The following is a 22,816-nucleotide window of genomic DNA, read 5'->3' on the forward strand; positions in this document are numbered from 1 at the left end:
TTTAGAATAAGGCTTAAACGTAATAAAATGTGGAATAAGGGAATGGGTCTAAATACTTGAATGCACTGTATATCCACTGAGTACAAAACATCTATCAATGACATACACTGACCAGGTGAATCCAGTTGAACGCTATGATGCCTTACTGATAATCCACTTCAGTCAGTGTAGATGAAGGGGAGGAGACCGGTTAGAGAATGTTTTTTAAGCCTTGTGACATGGAATGTGTATGTGTGCCATTCGGAGGGTGAATGGGCAATGTGAAGATGTAGATGCCAGGCGCACCGGTTTGTGTAAAGAACAATGCTGTTTTTTCACACTGAACAGTTTCCTGTGTGTATCAAGATTGGTCCACCACCCAATGGACATCCAGCCAACTTGACACAACTGTGGGAAGCATTGGAGTCAACATGGGCCAGCATACCTGTGGAATGCTTTCGACACCTTGTAGAGGCACCTGGTGTATTGTTTTGTATTACTTGACTGTTGAAACTAGAAACACTAATTTCGCTTCACTTGCGATAACGTCTAAAAATTTGTACGCAACCGATTTTGTTTTGAGGTGTCTGTTGATTAGGACAGGGATGTATTGGCACAGGAAGAGGGGAGCTCTATATATCCTTTCTTTCATTCATCAATGAATGATAGAAACCTGTACAGCCCTTGAAGGATTCTTTTTTCAACCTTGGAGAATACTTGGCATTACATTTCTATACATTGGTTTTTCCACCTTTTCCTCTCAGATAAGCTCCAAGCAGGATGTGGTGTTCCTCATCACCAAATATGGCTACATCCACCTGTATGACCTGGAGACTGGCACCTGCATCTACATGAACAGGATCAGCGGAGAGACCATCTTTGTTACGGCCCCTCACGAAGCCACTGCCGGCATCATTGGGGTCAACAGGAAAGGACAGGTACAGATACCACCTCTCCCACCCTCCTCTATTCCAAACCTACCTCCTTTATCCACACCTCTACCCCCAGTGGTCTGGGGTAAAAAATAAGTTGGGATAGAAATATGGCCTGATTGACTTCACAATGTTTGAGTTTCGAGTTGAACAATGTAAAGAGAACCTTCACCTCATCCTCCAATAAGGATTAGATTATTTTCCACCACCTCTACTGTGTATCATGTAATATACAGCCTAATACATTGAAATCCATTCAGCTAGTTGAAACCCTAGTGGTATTTCTGTTGTTGTGCTCCACTGTAACCCAGCCCAGTGTGTTTTGTCCTCATTACTGTACCACTGCTGGGCTGATACTGCTCTGTATTCCATACATTATACAGCCTATAATGTAGTGTCTCTGGGGATGCCAGAAACATCCACCGCCATGAGCTGATTACTCAAGCGGTACCATGGAACATGCCACCACCGCATTGAAGACCCAATAAGACAATCATCACCACATTCCACCCGCTTTCATATTTAATCATGTTTTAATGACCAACACAGGGAAGTGGATAAATGCTAGGTGGACAAGTGGCGTTGAGCGAACAGGAAAAATAAACAATTCCCCCGGCCTGCCGTTGTCAGGGGGCTCAATCTAAGCCAGGAGCTGTGCGTTCATTATAAATAATCCAAGGTGTCACTGGTGAACCAGCGAGAGAGCCCCCCCCCCCCCCCCCACACACACACACACCCTCCACTGTGAAGGTATTACAGCAGGATAATGGGATCCATCTAGCTGATGAATAATGTTCCAGCCAGGCCACAGACCCCATGCATTATTGAGTGGAGGAGGGAAAGTTGATCTGAGAGAGACACAACACACAGCACTAGACATTGACTGGGGGTTTCCATAGAGCAGTGAGCACAGACTGGCTGTGGTTTGTGTAGATAATGGCATAGAGACACTGGCAGGGTGTGGCTTCTAAACAGTACAGTGGTTGGGCTACAGCCTCCACTTGACTAGGGCTCAGGTGAATGAATGGCATTGGACATATTTAGGCCTAATCCTCTTCTTGTCAGTGGAATATTTGATAAGTGAATGAATTTGCTTCCCTTTGGCTGCTGAAGATGTAGCCAAGCTAACTGGAGTTGTAATGGAGCAACATAGTAGTCTTGTGTAGTTTGATTGCTCATTAGTTGGAATGAATTGGAATGTCTTAATTAAGAGCATATTGCTTTGGTAATAGGGATGCCTGCTGGTTAAGCAGGTCCCTACAGTGCTTTTCTTCTCCGAGTCCCACACAGGGAGCTGTAGGGCTCACATCTCCTCTGTGTGTAGCGTGCGCCGTCCGTCCGTGTCCAAGATGCTGCATCTGCAGCTTGGCGCTGGCTGACCTTGATGGAGGAATCCCTGCAAAAAGCTGCACAAAGCTGCCCTTCATAAATTGGAGAGATAAAATAGTAAAGTGAGAGTGAAAGAGGGAGAAAAAAAGCCACTACCCCTCTCAGCAGGACATGATGTTGAGTGGGAGGCACCAATCCTCTTACTGCTGACTGGCTGGGAGGAGAGGCTCTCTGTTAGCCAATCACAGCCCCTAGAGTCACCCCGCATCACAGGACTCTGATGTCAGCTTTGTCGTCAGTCACAACTGTGTGTGTTTGATTCAAGGCCACTGTAACACCGATACTACGGCTCGTCTCATTCATTGGCAGCTCAGTGTCTGAGGTCTATTTTTTAGATGTGGTTGTCCTAATGATATAAAAAGGGTTTTCTTGGTTGAGGGCCAAGATGTGGTGACTTCCACTCTGTCAGAACCAGTTGTGGATGGTAGTGGATGATGTCAGAGCTCTCTGTAGTCTAAGGGTTTGACTCACAGCTCATCCCCTCCTGCCCCTAGGTCGCTTTCTCTGCAACCTCTCCCTCCTCCCCTACACACACACTCTCTCTGTGGTAGAGAGGGCATATCTACACTAAGAGCGCCATTGTATTTTTTCTTTCCCTCCATCCCACCCACCCTTTATTGGCCCACCCATATTATTTGGGGATGTGGTCTCTGACCCCTCCTCTCTGAGTGAAGGGGAGAATGGGGTGCAGTCATGCCTGTTAACAGCTGTGGCCTGCTGGGCTTATCGCAGGGCCCCTCTCCTCTCCCCTAGTCCCCCCTATAGAGCCTATCCCACCAGAGGCACACCATACACTGACACACTAATGATGTATTTATTACCATACCAGCCCCTACCCACAACCTGCCTCAATGCCTCCGCAACAAATTATAGTGTTTAGCCCAATATTCCCTGATTGCCCTCAACGTATTTCAATTCTGTTTTATCTCCATGCTCAAATAAGTAAAACGGTGTGTGCTTCAATGTGCTTGCCGGAATATATGTGACGCAGCTGAGTCTATGGTGCACTATGCAGCGTCTGTCATAGATGGTTGTCACTGAGTGCACTCACGCTGTGACGCTGATGGCGTTTGACAGGCCCTGAATCATCTGCCTGTTAGTGAGACTACTACAGACTGAGGCCATTTCAAAGTGGTCCATTCAGGGCTCTTGTTATATATTTGCCCCCCACCTCCCCCCCTCTGACCTCACTGTCCCTCTCCCCTCTGATTGGTTGCTTGTCATTTAGAGTATTCTTTGAACAATGTGGCCAGCTGGTGCCTAACTTGGTTGGTGCAGGAGAAGTACAAAAAGTGAACAAATGAACGGTTAGCTAGCGCCATCTCTCCAGCAGAAAGCAGACAACCCTCTCTCTCCCTCCCTCGTTCCCCTCCACACATGTCTGTGTCCTTTGTTTACTTGTCAAGTTTTTAGCTTGGATTGCCTCTGGCCTGCCATTCACTGTCCTGTCTGTCAGTTACCTGATCTGGAGTATATACTTTCGTCTGTCAATGGGAACAGTGTGTAGGAACAGAGGCCATTGTAGCTAGTTAGTAGATACAGCCCCCTGTCAACAAGTTAGAACAGTAAACACTAGTGAGATGGTAGAGCGCAATGTTGTTGATTTAATTTCTCCAGTCATGTGACAGTAGTTCTTAAGTTGCATTTTTAAGTAGTTCTCAAGCTTTTTTGTGACCCTATAAATACTTCAGATTTTTCCTTAATTCAAAGGCCACAATCCACTCTTAATCTGCAACCCACAAGTAGAGACTTGCTATGACCCAAAGATCCAACCTACCATTTGAAAAATGATACTAAGCAATACCTTTGACATCTGTGAAATGTCCCCTCAGGTTCCCCCTGTGCTGTGTCTAGGATAATGTCCAGAGACTCTTCTCTCTGTGTGTCTCTGTCTCCAGGTTCTGTCAGTGTGTGTGGAGGAGGAGAACATCATCCCTTACATCACCAATGTGCTGCAGAACCCAGACCTTGCCCTGCGCATGGCCGTCCGTAACAACCTGGCCGGGGCCGAGGAGCTGTTCGCGCGCAAGTTCAACAACCTGTTTGCCGGCGGAAACTACTCTGAAGCTGCCAAGGTGGCCGCCAACGCACCAAAGGTAACGAACACATCAACGGTACAAGGTCTCCCTCCAGGGGTGAGCTGATCACATCACTGTGATGTAATTTAAGTCAAAGTAACTGTCTAGTTTTTCCTGATTACTATGAATATGACCCTTAATGAATTACATTATGAGTGAAATGGTTTTCCTTCCAATAAATATTAATGACAAGTAAACAGCTGCTCAGCCAATGAGCCAGCGTGACGTCACATGAGGTAGTGGCAAGCCTTTTTGAAACGGTCTGTTTGAGATACAAGTTTGAGGTAGGTTTTTGAAGTGTTTTATAAAAAATAAAATGCTTTGGCCACATGAGTGTATTTTAAAAGTGAGATTTTCACTGGACAGTTTAAAGTTTTGATATCTACATCTTTACAACCAAAGTGCATTTCCTTCCGTTTGTTCTTGTCTTGTAATGTCAATACACTACAAAAGTGAATAATGGGTCATTTGATCACTGGAGTCTATAGTGTAGATATGCAAATCAGACTGTTCTAATGAGCGTGTCCCCAGCATGTACAATATGTCGCTATGTGCAGTATGTTTTTTTTTTTAGCAAAACCCTCACCAAAACATATCAGCAGTATCTCTGTGTGTGTATAAACTGCAGCTGACCCCTCCACACGTCTTGTTCCGTCTCTCCTCCAGGGCATCCTGCGTACTCCAGACACCATCCGTAAGTTCCAGAGTGTGCCAGCCCAGCCGGGCCAGACCTCTCCCCTGCTGCAGTACTTTGGCATCCTGCTGGACCAGGGCCAGCTCAATAAGTTTGAGTCTCTGGAGCTGTGCAGGCCCGTCCTACAGCAGGGACGCAAGCAGCTGCTGGAGAAGTGGCTCAAAGAGGACAAGGTGTGACTGTGTGTCAGACAAAGGGGGGAGAGATGGGTATCTGACCTTCTATAGGAAGAGGTCTTTCCTAAGCTGTGTGTCTGTCGATGTTGATAACAACCCAGATGACTGGGAAGATAATCCTTTCTAAGATGAGCCAATCTGTTTGTTTTGCTGAGCATTTAAATCATTTTTTGCCCCTCCTTCAAAGCATGCTTGGCAATGTTAGCATCTCCTTTGTCAGTCTCAATGTTTCCCCCCAGAGCTTTCTGCTTCACACTAATTGTGAATATTAAAATGTGTTAACCCAACACCTGATGGTAATTACGCACATTCCAAACATAACGTTTCAGCAGTGTTTTCTCATTCGGGTCGTTTACCTGTCGGGCACAGGAGGTTGGTGGCACCTTAATTGGGGAGGACGAGCTTGTGGTAATGGCTGGAGCAGAATATGTGGAATGGTATTAAACATGGTTTGATGCCATTCCATTGACTCTGTTCCAGCCATTATGAGCCGTCCTCCCCTCAGGAGCCTCCACTGCTCTAGGGTAGTTGTGGTGAAACCTACTTTGTCCCTTATTAGCTGGAGTGTTCTGAGGAGCTGGGGGACCTGGTGAAGTCAGTGGACCCCACCCTGGCTCTCTCCGTCTACCTGAGGGCCAATGTACCCAACAAGGTCATCCAGTGCTTCGCTGAGACCGGACAGTTCCCCAAGATAGTCCTGTACGCCAAGAAGGTACGTTGTCACTCTGAGACAGAGCTTCGTTGCTGTTATTGTTTCCTTTCCTTGGTTTGGTTTCCTCATGACACAGTTGAGGAAGTGGATGAGCTGTGTCTTAGTATCCAGAGGGGTGCTTTAGAAAGGGGCTGGGGCCAAATGGGGTTTGCAAGGAGGGTTTTTGCTTTTGTTAGCTAGATACTTTTCATTCACACATCAAGCATGTCATATGACAATTTAAAAACATTTGGTGGGTGTATGTAATATTACAAATATGCATGTTGAGGAGCGGGATGGTGTATTGGTGGTTGTAACTGTTGCTCTTCCTGTGTCTGTAGGTGGGCTACACTCCAGACTGGATCTTCCTGCTGAGGAACGTGATGAGGATCAGTCCAGAACAGGGCCTGCAGTTCTCCCAGATGCTGGTCCAGGACGAGGAGCCTCTGGCTGACATCACACAGGTTGGTAGGAGGGATGGATGGAGGGGGAGGAGGAACAGGGGAGGGAGAGATGAGAGGTGGAGGAAGGTTTAGGATAGAGGGGATGAGGCCCCTCGACTAGAGCATACTATCTCATCTATGTCATTTACGCTCCACTATTATGTTCCTCCTGTGTGGACTTGACAGGACTGTCTGCTCTGAACTCTCATTGCTCTGAGAGTTCAGTTTGCCTGGTACAATGGAACCAATGGTACAATGGAACCAATCGATTAGTCCCAATATTGCAAGCACAGAGCTCAACCACACGTGTGTCTAAATACCGGGGTCACGTTAATACAGAGTTTCACGCAGAAAAATAAGATGGAAAACACAAGAGATATCTTGCTGCGTTTTGTAAAGCAGATCTAATCTGCCAGGTAATGTAATTTCTGTTTGGCGTCAGACAAATGTTTTGCTTCAGGTGCACTTTTCCACTCAGATGAGAATTGTCTATCAGCATACAGCGCTCTGACTCTATAGCTTTTCTCCAGTACTTTTCCCAGTGTTTCTCCTGTAAAATGCAAGATTAACTTCAAGCAAAACATTAGGTAATGCAGCTGGCTACATTCTTCCTATGATAAACATTAGAAATGTGATGGCCATGCACTGTTTTTGCAAAAAATGCATTGCTTTTTTCATTCTAAGCTCATTAACTTGTGTGGCTGCTAGCCAAATAGCATTGCATAGAAAACACAGGTGAAATGGTTTAAAACGCAGATATTTAACGTTTTGAAAAGGCAGATTTCTGAACTGTAATGCAACCCCTGAACACTGTGTAGTGGCTGTCTTATGTTGACCGTTGTTCCTTTCTCTCTGTCCCCTGTCTGTTCAGATCGTGGATGTCTTTATGGAGTATAACCTGATCCAGCAGTGTACCTCCTTCCTATTGGACGCCCTGAAAAACAACAGGCCTTCTGAGGGGCCGCTGCAGACACGCCTTCTGGAGATGAACCTCATGCACGCCCCACAGGTTCTCTCTCTCTCACACACACACACACACACACACACACACACACACACACACACACACACACACACACACACACAGAGGGAGTGCTTACATTTTGAGAATATGCCAATTTAATATTTGTTTGCGCTCAAAGCAAACGTGACTAAGTGACATTCACATGTTAACACTGTTCTATTCTTATCCTTCTCTGTAGGTTGCTGATGCCATCCTGGGCAACCAGATGTTCACCAACTACGACCGTGCCCACATAGCCCAGCTGTGTGAGAAGGCTGGTCTGCTGCAGAGAGCTTTAGAGCACTACACTGACTTGTACGACATCAAACGGGCCGTGGTGCACACACACCTTCTCAACCCAGAGGTAGTAACCCTACAAATTCTACAGGCACCCCCCTCAAAGCCCTCTATGACAGTGGTACTCAGGCCACTCCCCTCTTATATGTGCCAGCTTGTGTGTGAAAAAACAACCCGATTACATTAGTTTCAATTAAATTCTAAATCATTAATTTGATTTAGACTTTTAGGACCCTTGTATGTATAAATAAACAAATCTGTAAAAATGTATTTGAAGGATTGAATTTGGCCTTACCTGCTAAAAAAATGTATAAAAATGAGGCATGTTTGAAAGTGTCCTATATCTGAAGCTCTGGAAATTATTATTTTTGTTACCCATATTTAACCCCCTTTTTGAGGGGCACTTAAGTATTTCCATATACTGTACTTCCATAAAATCTTTTAACTGGTACTGGCCTACCTTCAGATGAGTCCCGTGCTGCTCGTGTGGGTCGTAGAGCAGAACTGATTAAAAGTGGGGTCATATTAGTGTGTAGGCCAAACCGTACAGACCGTTCTGAACCCTGGCTAGATGAACATGACTGTCATGCATTTCCTCATGACATTATCTAGCTCTGCTGCTGCTTCTACCTCTGTGCCTCCTGTCTTTTTCTCCTGTCTTTTTCTCCTGTCTTAATTCAAAGGGGCTTTGTTTTTGATTAGCCAGTAATCAGACATTACCAGTAAATATTAAATACACTAAAGTTTTAAAAGAATAACATGTTATATTATAAACCTTTTATAAAATGTTATGTAACGATTATAATGTTTTATAATTAGCTGTGTACAAGGTTGTGACAGCGTGCAAATAGTAGAAGGTGTGAATGGCAAAGGGAAAATAAATTATTTCTCTCTCTCCTTAGTGGCTGGTGAACTTCTTTGGCTCCCTCTCAGTGGAGGACTCTCTGGAGTGCCTGAGGGCCATGTTGTCTGCCAACATCCGTCAGAACCTGCAGATCTGTGTCCAGGTGGCTTCCAAGTACCACGAGCAGCTCTCCACCAACTCTCTAACGGAGCTCTTCGAGTCCTTCAAGAGTTTTGAGGGTGAGACACAGCCACACTATTTCACACTTATGCTTCATAGATCACTCTCTCTTCCAGCAATCAGCTAAGTAGGCCTGAGGCAACAGGGTCTGTCCATAGGCTCTGTAGAATGTCCTGGAGTGGAGGGGTGACCACTAGGACAGGCTGCTGGACCTCTTTAAGCCCAGGGTAGACTAGATAGGAGGTAGCCAATCATAATGGAGGTATAGCTCAATAAACTAGATGAGACCCTGTTTTCAATTGTCCAAATAACTTTACAAACATGGAGCCTGAAGTGTGATGTACATTTAATTCAACCAGGGGTGATGAGATGGCAACAGTAGCCATCCGCTCCGGTCTCTTGGGGTACAGTTGCCAGCCACCTTATTGTAATCACTGTTCTATATTTCAGCCAATGGCTCACAATTGAACTTGACTGGATGTCCTGACATGTCAGACTGGCATGGTGTCTGGTACTGTATTTCCTCTTGACTGACATTGTCTCCATGGTGATGCTTTGTCCCAGGTCTGTTCTACTTCCTGGGTTCCATTGTTAACTTCAGCCAGGACCTAGAGGTCCACTTCAAGTACATCCAGGCAGCCTGCAAGACGGGACAGATCAAAGAGGTGGAGAGGATCTGCAGAGAGAGCAACTGCTACGACCCCGAACGAGTCAAGAACTTCCTCAAGGTAAAAGATGGGAGGGAGAAGGTATCTAGAGGGAGATGAAATGCAATGGACTAAACATACTCTTGTTTTTTTCCCCCTCCTATCTTTCTTTAGTTTAACTTTATTCTATTATTTCATTCTCACACTCTCGTCTGTCCTTATCATTTATTTTGAAATTGTATTGAATTTAAATGACAATCTGACCTTCTGTCCGTCCTATGAATACGTAGATGTGCCTGCTAACACTAGCATTCGTGAAAAGCTTTCATTTAGCCTTCATTGGTAAGAAGTTCCTGATGGCAGTTCTCTTGTGCTTTTCCCTGTTGTCTGTGGAATGGCAGGACATGTACCAGGTAAATCTATCCCCAAGTACAGGACTCCCTCCCTATTTTAGTTTCACCGCCACCCCTGACTTACTTCTAGAGATACAGGATTAAACCTGGGATTTGTATGACGAGTACAATGACACAACCCGTTAATGTACCCAAAAACCATTCATCCATGATGGGGTGCACCAAACTCTGTCTGTCCAAACAAGTCCAAAACCTGCAGTTTTACTAGCAACAGGGTGTTGTGAGTGTACTTCTTTTTGGATTCGTAACTGTGCATATACAGTGGGGCGGCAGGTAGCCTGGTGGTTAGAGCTTTGGACTTGTAACCAGAAGGTTGCAAGATCGAATCCCCGAGCTGACAAGGTAAAAATCTGTCGTTCTGCCCCCGAAGAAGGCAGTTAACCCACTGTTCCTAGGCCGTCAATGAAAATAAGAATTTGTTCTTGCCTAGTTAAATAAAGGTAAAATACAAATATATATATATACCTAGCTGTTATCTGAGCTGTAGTCAAGTTAGGTTTTGGTGTTGCAGTTCTGTTATCCGTATGTAAGGTCTAGCCAGCACAAATTAACTCAAGTAAGCATGGCTATTGTGGTGCATTTACATTTGTTTTCCTATGAATGGATTCAGAAACTAAATTTAAGTCTTCCAGATAACCTGGTATGCCCACATACTGTAACAGTCTTCCTGGCTGTGCAAGAGGAGTCAATGGGCCTCATCATATACTGAGTCCCAAATAGCACCTCATGCCCTATATAGTGCATGGGCCCTGGTCAACAGTAGTGCACTCTGTGGGGAATAGCGTGACATTTGGGATGGAACCATATAGTTTCAACAACATGCTAAAGCTAGATGTCTTTTTGGTGGCAGACCCTTGGAGTGCTCTACAGGGCTGTGAGGTACTCAATCCCAGTGTATTAATCCTGTAGGAGTGTTGATGGCAGTCAGCCAGTGATCACACACACACACAACACGCACAGGAAACACAACCGCAAAATACGCACTGTGTTGAGGGTCTACTGTTGTGGGCTCCAGTAGTGGGAGTGTGTGGCAGTACCTCAATAGTACCTGCAGAGGGAGACTTACGTCGGTGTACATGTGTGAGTGAGCTGTACTTGGCTTAGATCATTTTCTTGTTTCTTTCCTTTTTTGCCTCTCTGTCCATACTAGTAAACAATGTTTTCAATACCTAACCATCTTCTAATATCTCAAAACGTGACTCTTTCCATTTGTCGTCGTAGTTGAAACATTTTTGTTTTCCTCGATTGTGGCATTTTTCAAATCACATGAGCAGGATCATTTTAAACTGGAAAATGAAATCCCAATTTCATATTCAGTGATTCTAATATTTATTTTGTCATTGTACATTAGTGGTTGTATGGGCCCAACAAGATTACAGTCAAACCTCTAGCTTTTTTTAACTACTTGCTTAACTTTGAGCTACTTTCTTAAACGTCTACACATTCAGGTAGTAACAACAAAAAACACTCAACTTTAACACTTGCCATTACGATCCGTGGTTAAACCCAACCCTTACATGTCAGGTTTGGCTGTGGTCATTGGTGAGCTCTGATCAGATGTTCCGTCTCATAACGATGTCATGCTAACCTTGGCTCCTGCTCTGTGATTGGACAGGAGGCCAAGCTGACCGACCAGCTCCCACTCATCATTGTGTGTGACCGCTTCGACTTTGTCCATGACCTGGTCCTCTACCTGTACCGTAACAACCTGCAGAAATACATTGAGATCTATGTGCAGAAAGTAAGTGAACGTGGTCACACACTTTTGCTCAAACACACACACTGTCAAGCATTCTAGTTGTCAAAATGCTGAAACTTTTAAGCAAGATATCACTAAATTTCATGTTCACCTAAACTAGTGCAGACTCAAGATAATTGCCCCACAGTGAAAATGCACAGTGTCCAAGAATATTGACGTGTGTGTTAGGTGAACCCCAGCCGTCTACCAGTGGTGATTGGAGGGCTTCTGGACGTGGACTGTTCTGAGGACGTCATTAAGAGTCTGATCCTGGTGGTCAGAGGACAGTTCTCCACTGATGAACTGGTGGCTGAGGTGGAGAAGAGGAACCGGTACAACGCAACCCTTTTTCATCAGATGGCAGAAAGAAACTACTAGTTAGAAGGGTTAATTGTAGCTGTTATAGCACCCCAACCTAATTTAAACACTGTGGGATCATGAAATAAAGTATTACTTACTTAGTCTTTTTTTATACTAGCTGTGATATCAGCATCCGTAGTTGTCAGCAGGCTCATCTCCCTCTCCTCAGACTGAAGCTTCTCCTCCCCTGGCTGGAGGCCCGGATCCATGAGGGCTGTGAGGAGCCTGCTACCCACAATGCCCTGGCCAAGATCTACATCGACAGCAACAACAACCCCGAGCGCTTCCTGCGTGAGAACCCCTACTACGACAGCCGCGTGGTGGGCAAGTACTGCGAGAAGAGGGACCCCCACCTGGCTTGCGTTGCCTACGAGAGAGGACAGTGTGACCAGGAACTCATCAACGTCAGTAGCTTCTCCCTTCCTCTTCTTATAGGAAGTAGTTTCATATAGGTTAGAATGTAGGTCTAACTAAAAACATATGAGTGTACATTTTAATTCTCTGCATTGTTATGCATTAATATTAACTGACATTCTTTGTTTACAACAGCAATACTGGGAATAGCCTACATATGCAAGTACTGTTTCAGAATGTGAGGTGAGAGCCTAGTGGACGAACAGTGTGCGCGCTCTGTTTTCTGTCAGGTGTGCAATGAGAACTCCCTGTTCAAGAGTCTGTCTCGCTACCTGGTCCGTCGCAGAGACCCGGACCTGTGGGCCAGCGTGCTGCTGGAGAGCAACCCCTTCAGAAGACCACTCATTGACCAGGTAGGTAGTTCCCATACACACCAGTCTGGACCAGCTCTGAACCAGTATTGGGATCAATTCCATTCTCAATTCAGTCAATCTTCAATAAAGGTTTTTCAATTTAAGAACAAACTCATTGAGCTACTGGAGAAGATTGTACTGTATAACTCAGCATTCAGTGAACCTTCTGAATTGACCCAAACATCTACTCATGACCATATCGAAATCTATTTTCCCCTCCCTGTCAGGTGGTGCAGACAGCCCTGTCTGAGACCCAGGACCCAGAGGAGGTGTCAGTCACAGTAAAGGCCTTCATGACTGCAGACTTGCCCAACGAACTCATTGAGCTGTTGGAGAAGATCGTACTGGATAACTCTGTCTTCAGTGAACACAGGTAACAGAGCTACTAGAGCTCTGATACCTGTGCTCACTGTAGGCTGGGCTGTCCATTGTGTGTTTTCTCTCTAGTTCACTTCCGCCATCTTTTTTATACTTTTCCAAATCAATCAAATCAAACTTCATTGAAAATGCATTTAAAATCGCAACACACTCTACAGTAAATGTAAAGTGAACTTTACAAGATCGTAACTTGACACATACAATTGTAAACTTAAAGCTTTACATATACAATTGCTCATCTTTACAGCTTGATTTCCGGGATGATTTGTGATTATTTGGTGTTGATTCTGGGGGTTGTTTATTTATTCAGAAACCTGCAGAACCTGCTGATCCTGACGGCCATCAAGGCAGACCGGACCCGTGTGATGGAGTACATCAACCGCCTGGACAACTATGATGCCCCAGACATTGCCAACATTGCCATCAGCAACGAGCTCTTCGAGGAGGCCTTTGCTATCTTCAGGAAGTTTGACGTCAACACCTCTGCCGTGCAGGTGAGATGAACCCTGACCCTCCCCCCAACACCATGTGGTATTCATATCACCCTAACACCATTTCAATCTCTTGAATATGGAGGTCTCAATGCCAGCAGACTTGTAGAGCTTCCATTCCCCTTCTCCTTACCTTCAACATGATTGATAGTGTCTGACTTCCTGTCATGGTATAATGTTGTCTCTTCTCGCCAGGTTCTCATTGAGCACATTGGGAATCTGGATCGAGCCTATGAGTTTGCCGAGCGCTGCAACGAGCCAGCTGTGTGGAGCCAGCTGGCCAAGGCTCAGCTGCAGAAGGGACTGGTCAAGGAGGCTATCGACTCCTACATCAAGGCTGACGACCCCTCTGCCTACATGGAGGTGGTACAGGCCGCCGACCAGAGTGGTAAAGATGGTGGGGCCGGCTTTAGCTGGGATAGGGGGTGGCAGGATGGGCTGATGGGCATTATAATGTGTAAAATCTCCCAATGTCAGCGAATACATGTCCTCAGTGTGGGATTTGTCCAGCTGTTTTTGGTGACTTTCTGTAATCATCAGCGGCTCACTGACTGACCTCAGGATTTAAAGTAGTGTAACCTCCCAGCTGCTCTTAGCTGACTGTAATGGTTGTTCTGGTGTGTGTGTGTCAGGTAACTGGGAGGACCTGGTGAAGTTCCTTCAGATGGCCCGTAAGAAGGCCCGGGAGTCCTACGTGGAGACAGAGCTCATCTTCGCCCTGGCCAAGACCAACCGCCTGGCTGAGCTGGAGGAGTTCATCAATGGACCCAACAACGCCCACATCCAACAGGTGCTGTTACTGTAATCCAGACTGATGTATTTAACAGTACAGGTTATTGTATTCCAAGTCAATGAGAAATAAACAGTGATGTTCCGTCCTAGTTCACCAGGAACTGATTTTCTATGTTGTCACAGACAACTCCCTATGTAAGACATTGATTGACATTCATACTCTTTCCTGCTCACAACGAAGGTCGGCGACCGCTGTTACGACGAGAAAATGTACGATGCGGCCAAGTTACTGTACAACAACGTGTCCAACTTTGGCCGTCTGGCGTCCACCCTGGTGCACCTCGGGGAGTACCAGGCGGCTGTGGACGGGGCCCGCAAGGCCAACAGCACTAGGACCTGGAAGGAGGTGTGCTTTGCCTGCGTGGATGGAAAGGAGTTCCGGCTGGCACAGATGTGTGGCCTCCACATCGTGGTGCATGCTGACGAACTGGAGGAGCTTATCAACTACTACCAGGTAAGAGACACACACACAGCCCACTTTGTCTCGATGTACCTTATCCTCCTTGCTGCTAGATGCTGGCACAGTTTGTATGAAATTTGTATTTTCTCTAGTCAACATGAAAAGTTCTTATTTAGTCCAACTTTCGAACCTCTCAATGCTTTACCCCCCCCTCCCTCCCTCCCTCCTCTCTCTGTGTTCAGGACCGTGCTTACTTTGAGGAGCTGATCACCATGCTGGAGGCAGCCCTGGGGCTGGAACGGGCTCACATGGGTATGTTCACAGAGCTGGCCATCCTCTACTCCAAATTCAAACCCCAGAAGATGAGGGAGCACCTGGAGCTCTTCTGGTCCAGAGTCAACATTCCAAAGGTTCTGCGGGCGGCGGAGGAGGCCCACCTGTGGGCGGAGCTGGTGTTCCTGTACGATAAGTACGAGGAGTTTGACAATGCCATCATCACCATGATGAACCACCCCACCGACGCCTGGAAGGAGGGCCAGTTCAAAGACATCATCACCAAGGTAACCCAATCAGTAATGTTTGTCTATAATGACATCAAGGTAGCAGTCATTGCTGTATATGATCTATTATGACAAAGCTCGATTTGATGTGATATTGGTAAGTGTATATTTTAAATTACATTGAAACATCTCAATACACTTGTAATACATGACAATATATCTCCTTTTATCCCTTTCCTGTGACTGTGTAGGTGGCCAACGTGGAGCTGTATTACAAAGCAACTCAGTTCTATTTGGAGTTCAAGCCGTTGTTACTGAATGACCTGCTCATAGTGCTGTCCCCCAGACTGGACCACTCCCGTGCTGTCAACTTCTTCAGCAAGGTGAGACGAGCTCTCTGTCCCCTCCGATCTGCCAACACAGGAAATTGAAGCGGTGTGACATCTGTTGTAGTTGTTAATCAAAGACTGTGACGTGTATTTCTATGTACAGTGCACTCTGCTTATAGTGAATGCAGTTCTAGTAATCAACGGTGTGTGTGTGTGTGGCCCAGGTGAAACAGCTGCCCCTGGTCAAGCCCTACCTGCGCTCTGTACAGAACCACAACAACAAGTCTGTCAATGAAGCACTTACCAACCTCTTCATCACAGAGGAGGACTATCAGGTTTGTGGTCACATTGTCAAACAATGAAGACACACATTTGTTTTACCCTGACTAGGTTTAATATGGGTTTGGGAAGCTGGCCCTATGACCGTTCTAGTACCTTGTTTACTTGAAAACAAAGTTGTTTTTTTTACACCTCATTGAACAACAGTTACTCATCCACCCATCCTTTCTTCCTTCCCTCTCTCTGTGGACTCAGGCTCTGAGGACCTCTATAGATGCCTATGACAACTTTGACAACATCTCGCTTGCCCAGCGCTTGGAGAAACACGAGCTGATTGAGTTCAGGAGGATCGCTGCCTACCTCTTCAAGGGAAACAACCGCTGGAAACAGAGTGTGGAGCTCTGCAAGAAGGACAAACTCTACAAGGTACTCATTCATTCTCTTCTCCTTACCCAGGCCTGTTTCTCCTCTGACTGCCATTATATTGTCATTGAACCTATTTGGTTAGTAGAGAGAGGAGGATAATGGGAAATGTAGTAGATTGCCGTTTTGTCTGGTAAGACTAGTGTTTATGGGTAGGGTTAGTGGTCAAAATCCCATTGTGGAGTGAAGGCTTTCTCGCATGACCAGGATACATACCAGACAGTAGCTTGGTGCCAAGTTCCTAACAAACACACAGCATCAAGTCACCGCTCCTGATCTTGAACCTCCATCTTGTTTCCATCTTCCTCCAGGATGCCATGCAGTATGCGTCAGAGTCCAAGGATACAGAGTTGGCTGAGGAGCTACTGGGCTGGTTCCTGACCGAGGACAAAAAGGAGTGCTTTGCCGCCTGCCTCTTCACCTGTTATGACCTGCTGAGGCCAGACGTGGTGCTGGAGACGGCCTGGAAGCACAACATCATGGACTTCTCCATGCCCTACTTCATCCAGGTCATGAGAGAGTATCTCTTCAAGGTGGGTTGGCTGTCTGGACATGGCTATGTCATGTTGAGTGGGCTAAAACAAACCAAGCATGGTGGTTCTATTCTACACGTCCAAGGATGTTGTTCATTAGGGCATCCAACAGAATTTCAGTTGTGGCTAATGAACACAACCCAGGTCTGCTTTCAGTGGGAGTAGAGTGAACTATCCCCTAGACATTGATCTAGGGTCAGTTTGACATTTCTAGCCCCAAATGGTTAGGATTGGGTGAAAGTAAGCTCATCCTAAATGCCACTTTTACACAGCCCTTTCCAAACACGTCGTGCAGTGATCTTCTGTTGCTCAGTCAAATGCTTTTAGCAGTTACCCACTTTTGAAAAGGCATTTAACTATTCAGTAGCACAATGCCTTATTTTTAAATGGCAAGTTGCTACCAGAGATTCATCAATGATCATATTAGAACTCAGTCCAGCAGTCTTGACTTTGCAGCAGAGTGTGTGGCATCATAAATAGATTTACTAGAATCAGTATAATAGAATAATTGTATTTATGTGGAGTGCCAATAGTCCTCATACTCTATACAGAAAGACAGTTATTTATTTTGTTTCTATCAACTTGCCTTTTCTTTTGTGCCTTGTTTCTTCTGAGTTTGATAGAAGCTAAACAAACCTCTCAGCTGCTTTTCCTTATACTCATGTCATGTTTGTTTCCCCTCTTTTGTTCACCATTTTACAGCTTTTTGTTAACCTTTTTCCATATAAGACAGTAATTGCTCTTTTGTTTAATGCTCTGACTAAATGTTACTGTACTCAACAGATTACAGACAATGGGTACAGTACAAGTGTTGTGTTAATGCATTGTTTCAAGGTGGTGGACCCTCTGAATATCAATGACAAGAAAACAAACTATTGGACTCTATAGAGAGGAACTCAAGATGTTTAGTTCCTCTCTCTAGTGTCCAGTAGTTTGTTTTCTTGTCATTGATATTCAGTGCCAAGTAAGTGGAGCTCGTCATTGGATGCTGCGTGACTGCATGTGGGACTGCTGTGACTGAACGAGTCAGCATGTGCCTGTCTGCTCTGCACACCTCACATACATACATACATACATATGTAAAGCTCTGTTTACATATGAATCTTAATGTTAATATATTATAACATGAATGAAAATTACATATGGATGTTAACAAAAAAAGATTGGTAAATGTTGAATTAATATGGAAATGACTAAAAGTAACTCCACTACATGTAACTGTTATTCTTACATACATACAGTTGAAGTCGGAGGTTTACATACACCGTAGCCAAATACATTTAAACTCAGTTTTTCACAATTCCTGACATTTTAATCCTAGTAAAAATTCCCTGTCTTAGATCAGTTAGGATCACCTTCATTTTAAGAATGTGAAATGTCAGAAAAATAGCAGAGAATGATTTCTTTGAGCTTTTATTTCTTTCATCACATTCCCAGTGGGTCAGAAGTTTACATACTCTCACTTATTATTTTGGTAGCATTGCCTTTAAATTGTTTAACTTGGGTCAAACGTTTTGGGTAGCCTTCCACAAGCGTCCCACAATAAGTTGGGTGAATTTTGGCCCATTCCTCCTGACAGAGCTGGTGTAACTGAGTCAGGTTTGTAGGCCTCCTTGCTCGTACACGCTTTCTCAGTTCTGCCCACAAATTTTACGGGATTGAGGTCAGGGCTTTGTGATGGCCACTCCAATGCCTTGACTTTATTGTCCTTAAGCCATTTTGCCACAACTTTGGTAGTATGCTTGGGGTCATTGTCCATTTGGAAGACCCATTTGTGACCAAGCTTTAACTTCCTGACTGATGTCTTGATATGTTGCCTCAATATATCCACATAATTTTCCTTTCTAATGATGACATCTATTTTGTGAAGTGCACCAATCCCTCATGCAGCTAAGCACCCCCACAACATGATGCTGCCACCCCCATGCTTCACGGTTGGAATGGTGTTCTTTGGCTTGCAAGCATCCCCCCTTTTCCTCCAAACATAACGATGGCCATTATGGCCAAACAGTTCAATTTTTATTTCATCAGACCAGATAACATTTCTCAAATGTACGATCTTTGTCCCCATGTGCAGTTGCAAACCGTAGTCTGGCTTTTTTTATGGCGGTTTTGGAGCAGTGTCTTTCTTCCGTGCTGAGCGGCCTTTCAGGTTATGTCGATATAGGACTCGTTTTACTGTGGATATAGATATTTTGTACCCGTTTCCTCCAGCATCTTCACAAGGTCCTTTGATGTTCTGTGATTGATTTACATTTTTCGCACCAAAGTACGTTCATCTCTAGGAGACAGAACGTGTCTCCTTCCTGAGCGATATGAAGGCTGCGTGGTCCTATGGTGTTTATACTTGTGTACTATTGTTTGTACAGATGAACGTGGTACCTTCAGGCATTTAGTTCATCCTTGGAAGCAATTTCCAGACTTGTGGAGGTCTACAATTGTTTTCCTGAGGTCTTGGCTGATTTCTTTTGATTTTCCCATGATGTCAAGCAAAGAGGCACTGAGTTTGAAGGTAGGCCTTGAAATACATCCACAGGTACACCTCCGATTGACTCAATGTCAATTAGCCTATCAGAAGCTTCTAAAGCCATGACATCATTTTCTGGAATTTTCCAAGCTGTTTAAAGGCACAGTCAATTTAGTGTATGTAAACTTCTGACCCACTGGAATTGTGATTAAGTGAAATCTGTCTGAACAATTACTTGTCATGCACAATGTAGATGTCCTAACCAGCTTGCCAAAACTGTAGTTTGTTAACAAGAAATGTGTGGAGTGGTTGAAAAATGAGGTTTAATGACTCCAACCTAAGTGTATGTAAACTTCCGACTTCAACTATACATACATACATACATACATACATACACACACACACACACACACACACACACACACACACACACACACACACACACACACACACACATTATATGGCTTTGAACGGAATAGTAGTCCAGCAGCTCTCTAGTCTAGCCAATGACAGAGAACACAAGTTCTACCATATGTCTATCAATAGATCAGGACTAATGCAGTCTATACTGCTCTGCTCTCAATAGTAGTTTAGTGACTCAGAGTTGAGTTGACCGGAACCTGTAGCCTACTAAATGGAAAACAGTTAAATATTTTACTAGCAGCTGTATTTTTATGCATGCAAATGTGGTAGGTTAATCATTGTAGCGAGGTCTCGCTATCTTCAAAACAATAGTTCTTAGGATAGAAACAATAGTTTAACAATTAAACTAGAGAAATTCAAGGCATTTCAGAGGAATGCCAGACTACCTTTTTGACAGGAGTGTGTTAGTTTTTTATTTTCTTCTACTATGTGGATATTTGGTTGCCCATCTTTGTATTCTGTCTCAGCCTGCTCTCTCTCGGTCTCTGCACTATGGTAAACTGATTTCTTATTTTCTAAGCTGCGCTTCTTGAATTCCCTTCCAGGTTGATGCAATTAAGGAAAAGGTGAAAGTCTATTCCTATATTCCATCTCTCTCTTGCTGTTTCGTTCATTAATTTAGCCTGGAGCACTGCTACCTTCAGGAATCTGCATGCGTTTTATTTTAATTCTCCCATATGTCAGTTACACTGCTGCTTTTCCACACACACACACACACACACACACACACACACAGTAGTGCCTTCTCAACTGAACTCTCTCCGACTGGGCAGCAGAGCAATCTAGTAGATCTGTAGTTACTCACCAATGACAACCCTTAGTCTGAGGAAGTCTGTCAATGATGCCAGTCTGCCATTGGTTCCCAGTCCTGACCCTTGAACCCACAATGACCTTAAAGTGCTTTTGATGCCCCAAGAGTGTTAATTTTGTAGAATAAATAACACCCATTAATGAACTCAATCTTGAAGCTTCTGATTGCTGGCATATAGCTAAGACCCCCTCTCAAAATAGACTGCAAACCAGTTGTAGACTGCATTTAACCATAGTACTAAAACTGTAAGCCAAGAAATGCATTGTATGATCAAAATTTGTGAAGCGAATGCACTTTAAGGTGGAAAAGTAGCACAGTGCTTAGAGCGTTTGGCCAAGCCGACAAGGTGAGAAATGAAATGTCTGCCCTTGAACAAGGCACTTAACGTAATTATTTTCAGGGGCACCGTACTACTATGGCTGCACCTATCTGGTGGGGGGTTTTCTCCAGAAATGTTTAAGTAGTGATGAAATTATATATTTCTCATGAGTTCATTCTCATATTGAAGTCTTGACAGTGAAATACAACTTGTGCTGCAGCACTAGAAGCAGAGAAAATAAAATATATTTGTTAATTCATGTTGCACGGGCAGTAGCTGAAAAGTGCATTCCTTCACAGACCTTTACACTGTATCCGAGAGGGTATGTATGTTTTGTATGAAAAACGGGTAATGGTACCTGCACTTTGGGAAATATTCTCTGGTTTTAATATATGCATGTGATTGAGCACCTGCCAATGAGAATCTAGCGTCACTGAGAGTCTCTAGGAGACATTGATGTTGTCGGCTGTGCCTTGCTGTTGGTTGATGGGCCTTGAGTGGCTGGACTACGAATCATCCCGGGCTTTGACTCCCTCTGCGCTTCAGTACTTTTGCCTCTTTTTCATGCACATTAATTTAACCAATTGTAACACCACTACTGTAGCATGTTCTCCTTTTAATGATGCCTCTGTTGGAAGAGATTTACTCATTATTTTTTATTTTCTTTACAATTAGTATGGAGGGAACTGGACCCACTTTCAGCACTGAGAAGCACAGAAAGATAGTGAGAACAAAATTGTGAAAAGTTGTTTTTTAATAGCGCAAAATGCATCTTGCCTCTTACTGCAACTTTTAAACGCAATTCCGTTTTCTTCCTAACAACTTTTGGAAATCTGCTTCTGCTATGCTTAAGGTCACTCATTGGAGTTACAGTAGACTGATATTGCTGAGCTAAAACTAAGCATGTTTGATTTAAGGGAAAGGGTGAAAAAGTCCTAGATAAATCCTAGAAAAAATACCGCCTGGCAGTTAACATCGCTACATTAAAATAGCTCAGAGATGAAAGGTCAAGTGTTGATCATGAAATGTTGTACTCCTGTTGCATACTTGATATGGGTTTGGTTCTCTGCACACATAGCAATGTTAATCTATACTGAAAACATCACTTCAAGACTGGCTGAATGGAGGGACCAAATTTCATTGAAAGTATTTTTCCTCACATCTTAATGGTCATCTCATATTTCTTCACTAGTTTTAAATGTGTGACGAAGGGGCAGCTCACAGCAGCCTTGTATGTGTTGCAAAGAATAATCACCTAGAACAGTCCTATCCATCAATCACTTAACATATTAAATGACTAAAGGAAAGAACAGTTAATGAATGCTTTTCCAGCATGTCTTCTTCTGGCCTGCCTGCTTGTAGCTGTTTATCATCGTGTTCTTTCTGACCTCTTCCAGGTGGACAAGCTGGAGACCTCGGAGTCCCTAAGGAAAGAGGAGGAGCAGGCGACAGAGACACAACCCATCGTCTATGGTAAGTGCCTCATGCATCATTCACAGCCAAGAATCTGACACGGCCAATGAGAACAGCCATTCACGCCAACTCAAACAGTGAAGATGACTCGTAACCCAGCCTTTTGTGCTCTAAGTAAAGATAGGAAATAAGATGTAAAGAGATTGATAAGCTGTGTAAAGGTTTTTAATAGTGACAAGTTTGTTGATATTGGTGACATGCATGTGGCTGTCCCTGTTTTGATATTCGTATCAGATATCATTTCTAACTAATATTCGTATAGTCTGCTGTACCTGCGCCAAAACTCTGGTATTTCTCATCCTAATAGGTCCTGATAACTTAGTAAATGGTGAGCAAACATGTTTTCAGCACTTATGTCCATAACTGATCAACACTCGCTTTCTCGTGGCTCTCTTTTCCCTCTGCAGCAGACAGGCTGTAGTCTTGTGAACAATGCATCTAGGCTTCCGTGTGGGCCAGTGGCTACTGCCTCTGACCTCGGAACACTTATGGCAGACGGCATGGGTTTGAATCCGGCCCGCTGCCCTTTGACTCAATCTCCTCAACCTGTCTTCACTCTACAGTCTG

The 22,816-nt window shown here is 44.4% G+C and overlaps 1 protein-coding gene across 7 annotated transcripts in view; it reads left to right on the plus strand.

Moving 5' to 3' along the window:
- LOC110533644 (clathrin heavy chain 1) overlaps positions 1 to 22,816 on the plus strand; it is a 47,383-nt gene that overhangs the window by 22,909 nt on the left and 1,658 nt on the right. For 2 of the 7 annotated variants that reach the window (XM_036990060.1, XM_036990059.1), the window contains 26 exons: positions 744 to 917; positions 4,199 to 4,396; positions 5,045 to 5,245; positions 5,808 to 5,960; positions 6,281 to 6,403; positions 7,254 to 7,391; positions 7,585 to 7,749; positions 8,585 to 8,765; positions 9,271 to 9,434; positions 11,382 to 11,507; positions 11,694 to 11,836; positions 12,034 to 12,268; positions 12,509 to 12,631; positions 12,859 to 13,004; positions 13,320 to 13,503; positions 13,696 to 13,888; positions 14,133 to 14,290; positions 14,474 to 14,746; positions 14,935 to 15,252; positions 15,444 to 15,575; positions 15,746 to 15,856; positions 16,056 to 16,226; positions 16,535 to 16,756; positions 20,192 to 20,212; positions 22,174 to 22,249; positions 22,557 to 22,577. In XM_036990060.1, coding sequence (XP_036845955.1) covers positions 744 to 917; positions 4,199 to 4,396; positions 5,045 to 5,245; positions 5,808 to 5,960; positions 6,281 to 6,403; positions 7,254 to 7,391; positions 7,585 to 7,749; positions 8,585 to 8,765; positions 9,271 to 9,434; positions 11,382 to 11,507; positions 11,694 to 11,836; positions 12,034 to 12,268; positions 12,509 to 12,631; positions 12,859 to 13,004; positions 13,320 to 13,503; positions 13,696 to 13,888; positions 14,133 to 14,290; positions 14,474 to 14,746; positions 14,935 to 15,252; positions 15,444 to 15,575; positions 15,746 to 15,856; positions 16,056 to 16,226; positions 16,535 to 16,756; positions 20,192 to 20,212; positions 22,174 to 22,249; positions 22,557 to 22,577 — 4,150 coding nt within the window. The remainder of the gene's footprint in view (positions 1 to 743; positions 918 to 4,198; positions 4,397 to 5,044; positions 5,246 to 5,807; positions 5,961 to 6,280; positions 6,404 to 7,253; positions 7,392 to 7,584; positions 7,750 to 8,584; positions 8,766 to 9,270; positions 9,435 to 11,381; positions 11,508 to 11,693; positions 11,837 to 12,033; positions 12,269 to 12,508; positions 12,632 to 12,858; positions 13,005 to 13,319; positions 13,504 to 13,695; positions 13,889 to 14,132; positions 14,291 to 14,473; positions 14,747 to 14,934; positions 15,253 to 15,443; positions 15,576 to 15,745; positions 15,857 to 16,055; positions 16,227 to 16,534; positions 16,757 to 20,191; positions 20,213 to 22,173; positions 22,250 to 22,556; positions 22,578 to 22,816) is intronic. The other 5 variants (XM_036990062.1, XM_036990063.1, XM_036990064.1 and 2 more) reach the window with 3 other exon arrangements.

This window comes from Oncorhynchus mykiss, chromosome 10 (genome assembly GCF_013265735.2).
Source record: "Oncorhynchus mykiss isolate Arlee chromosome 10, USDA_OmykA_1.1, whole genome shotgun sequence".
Taxonomy (NCBI): domain Eukaryota; kingdom Metazoa; phylum Chordata; class Actinopteri; order Salmoniformes; family Salmonidae; genus Oncorhynchus; species Oncorhynchus mykiss.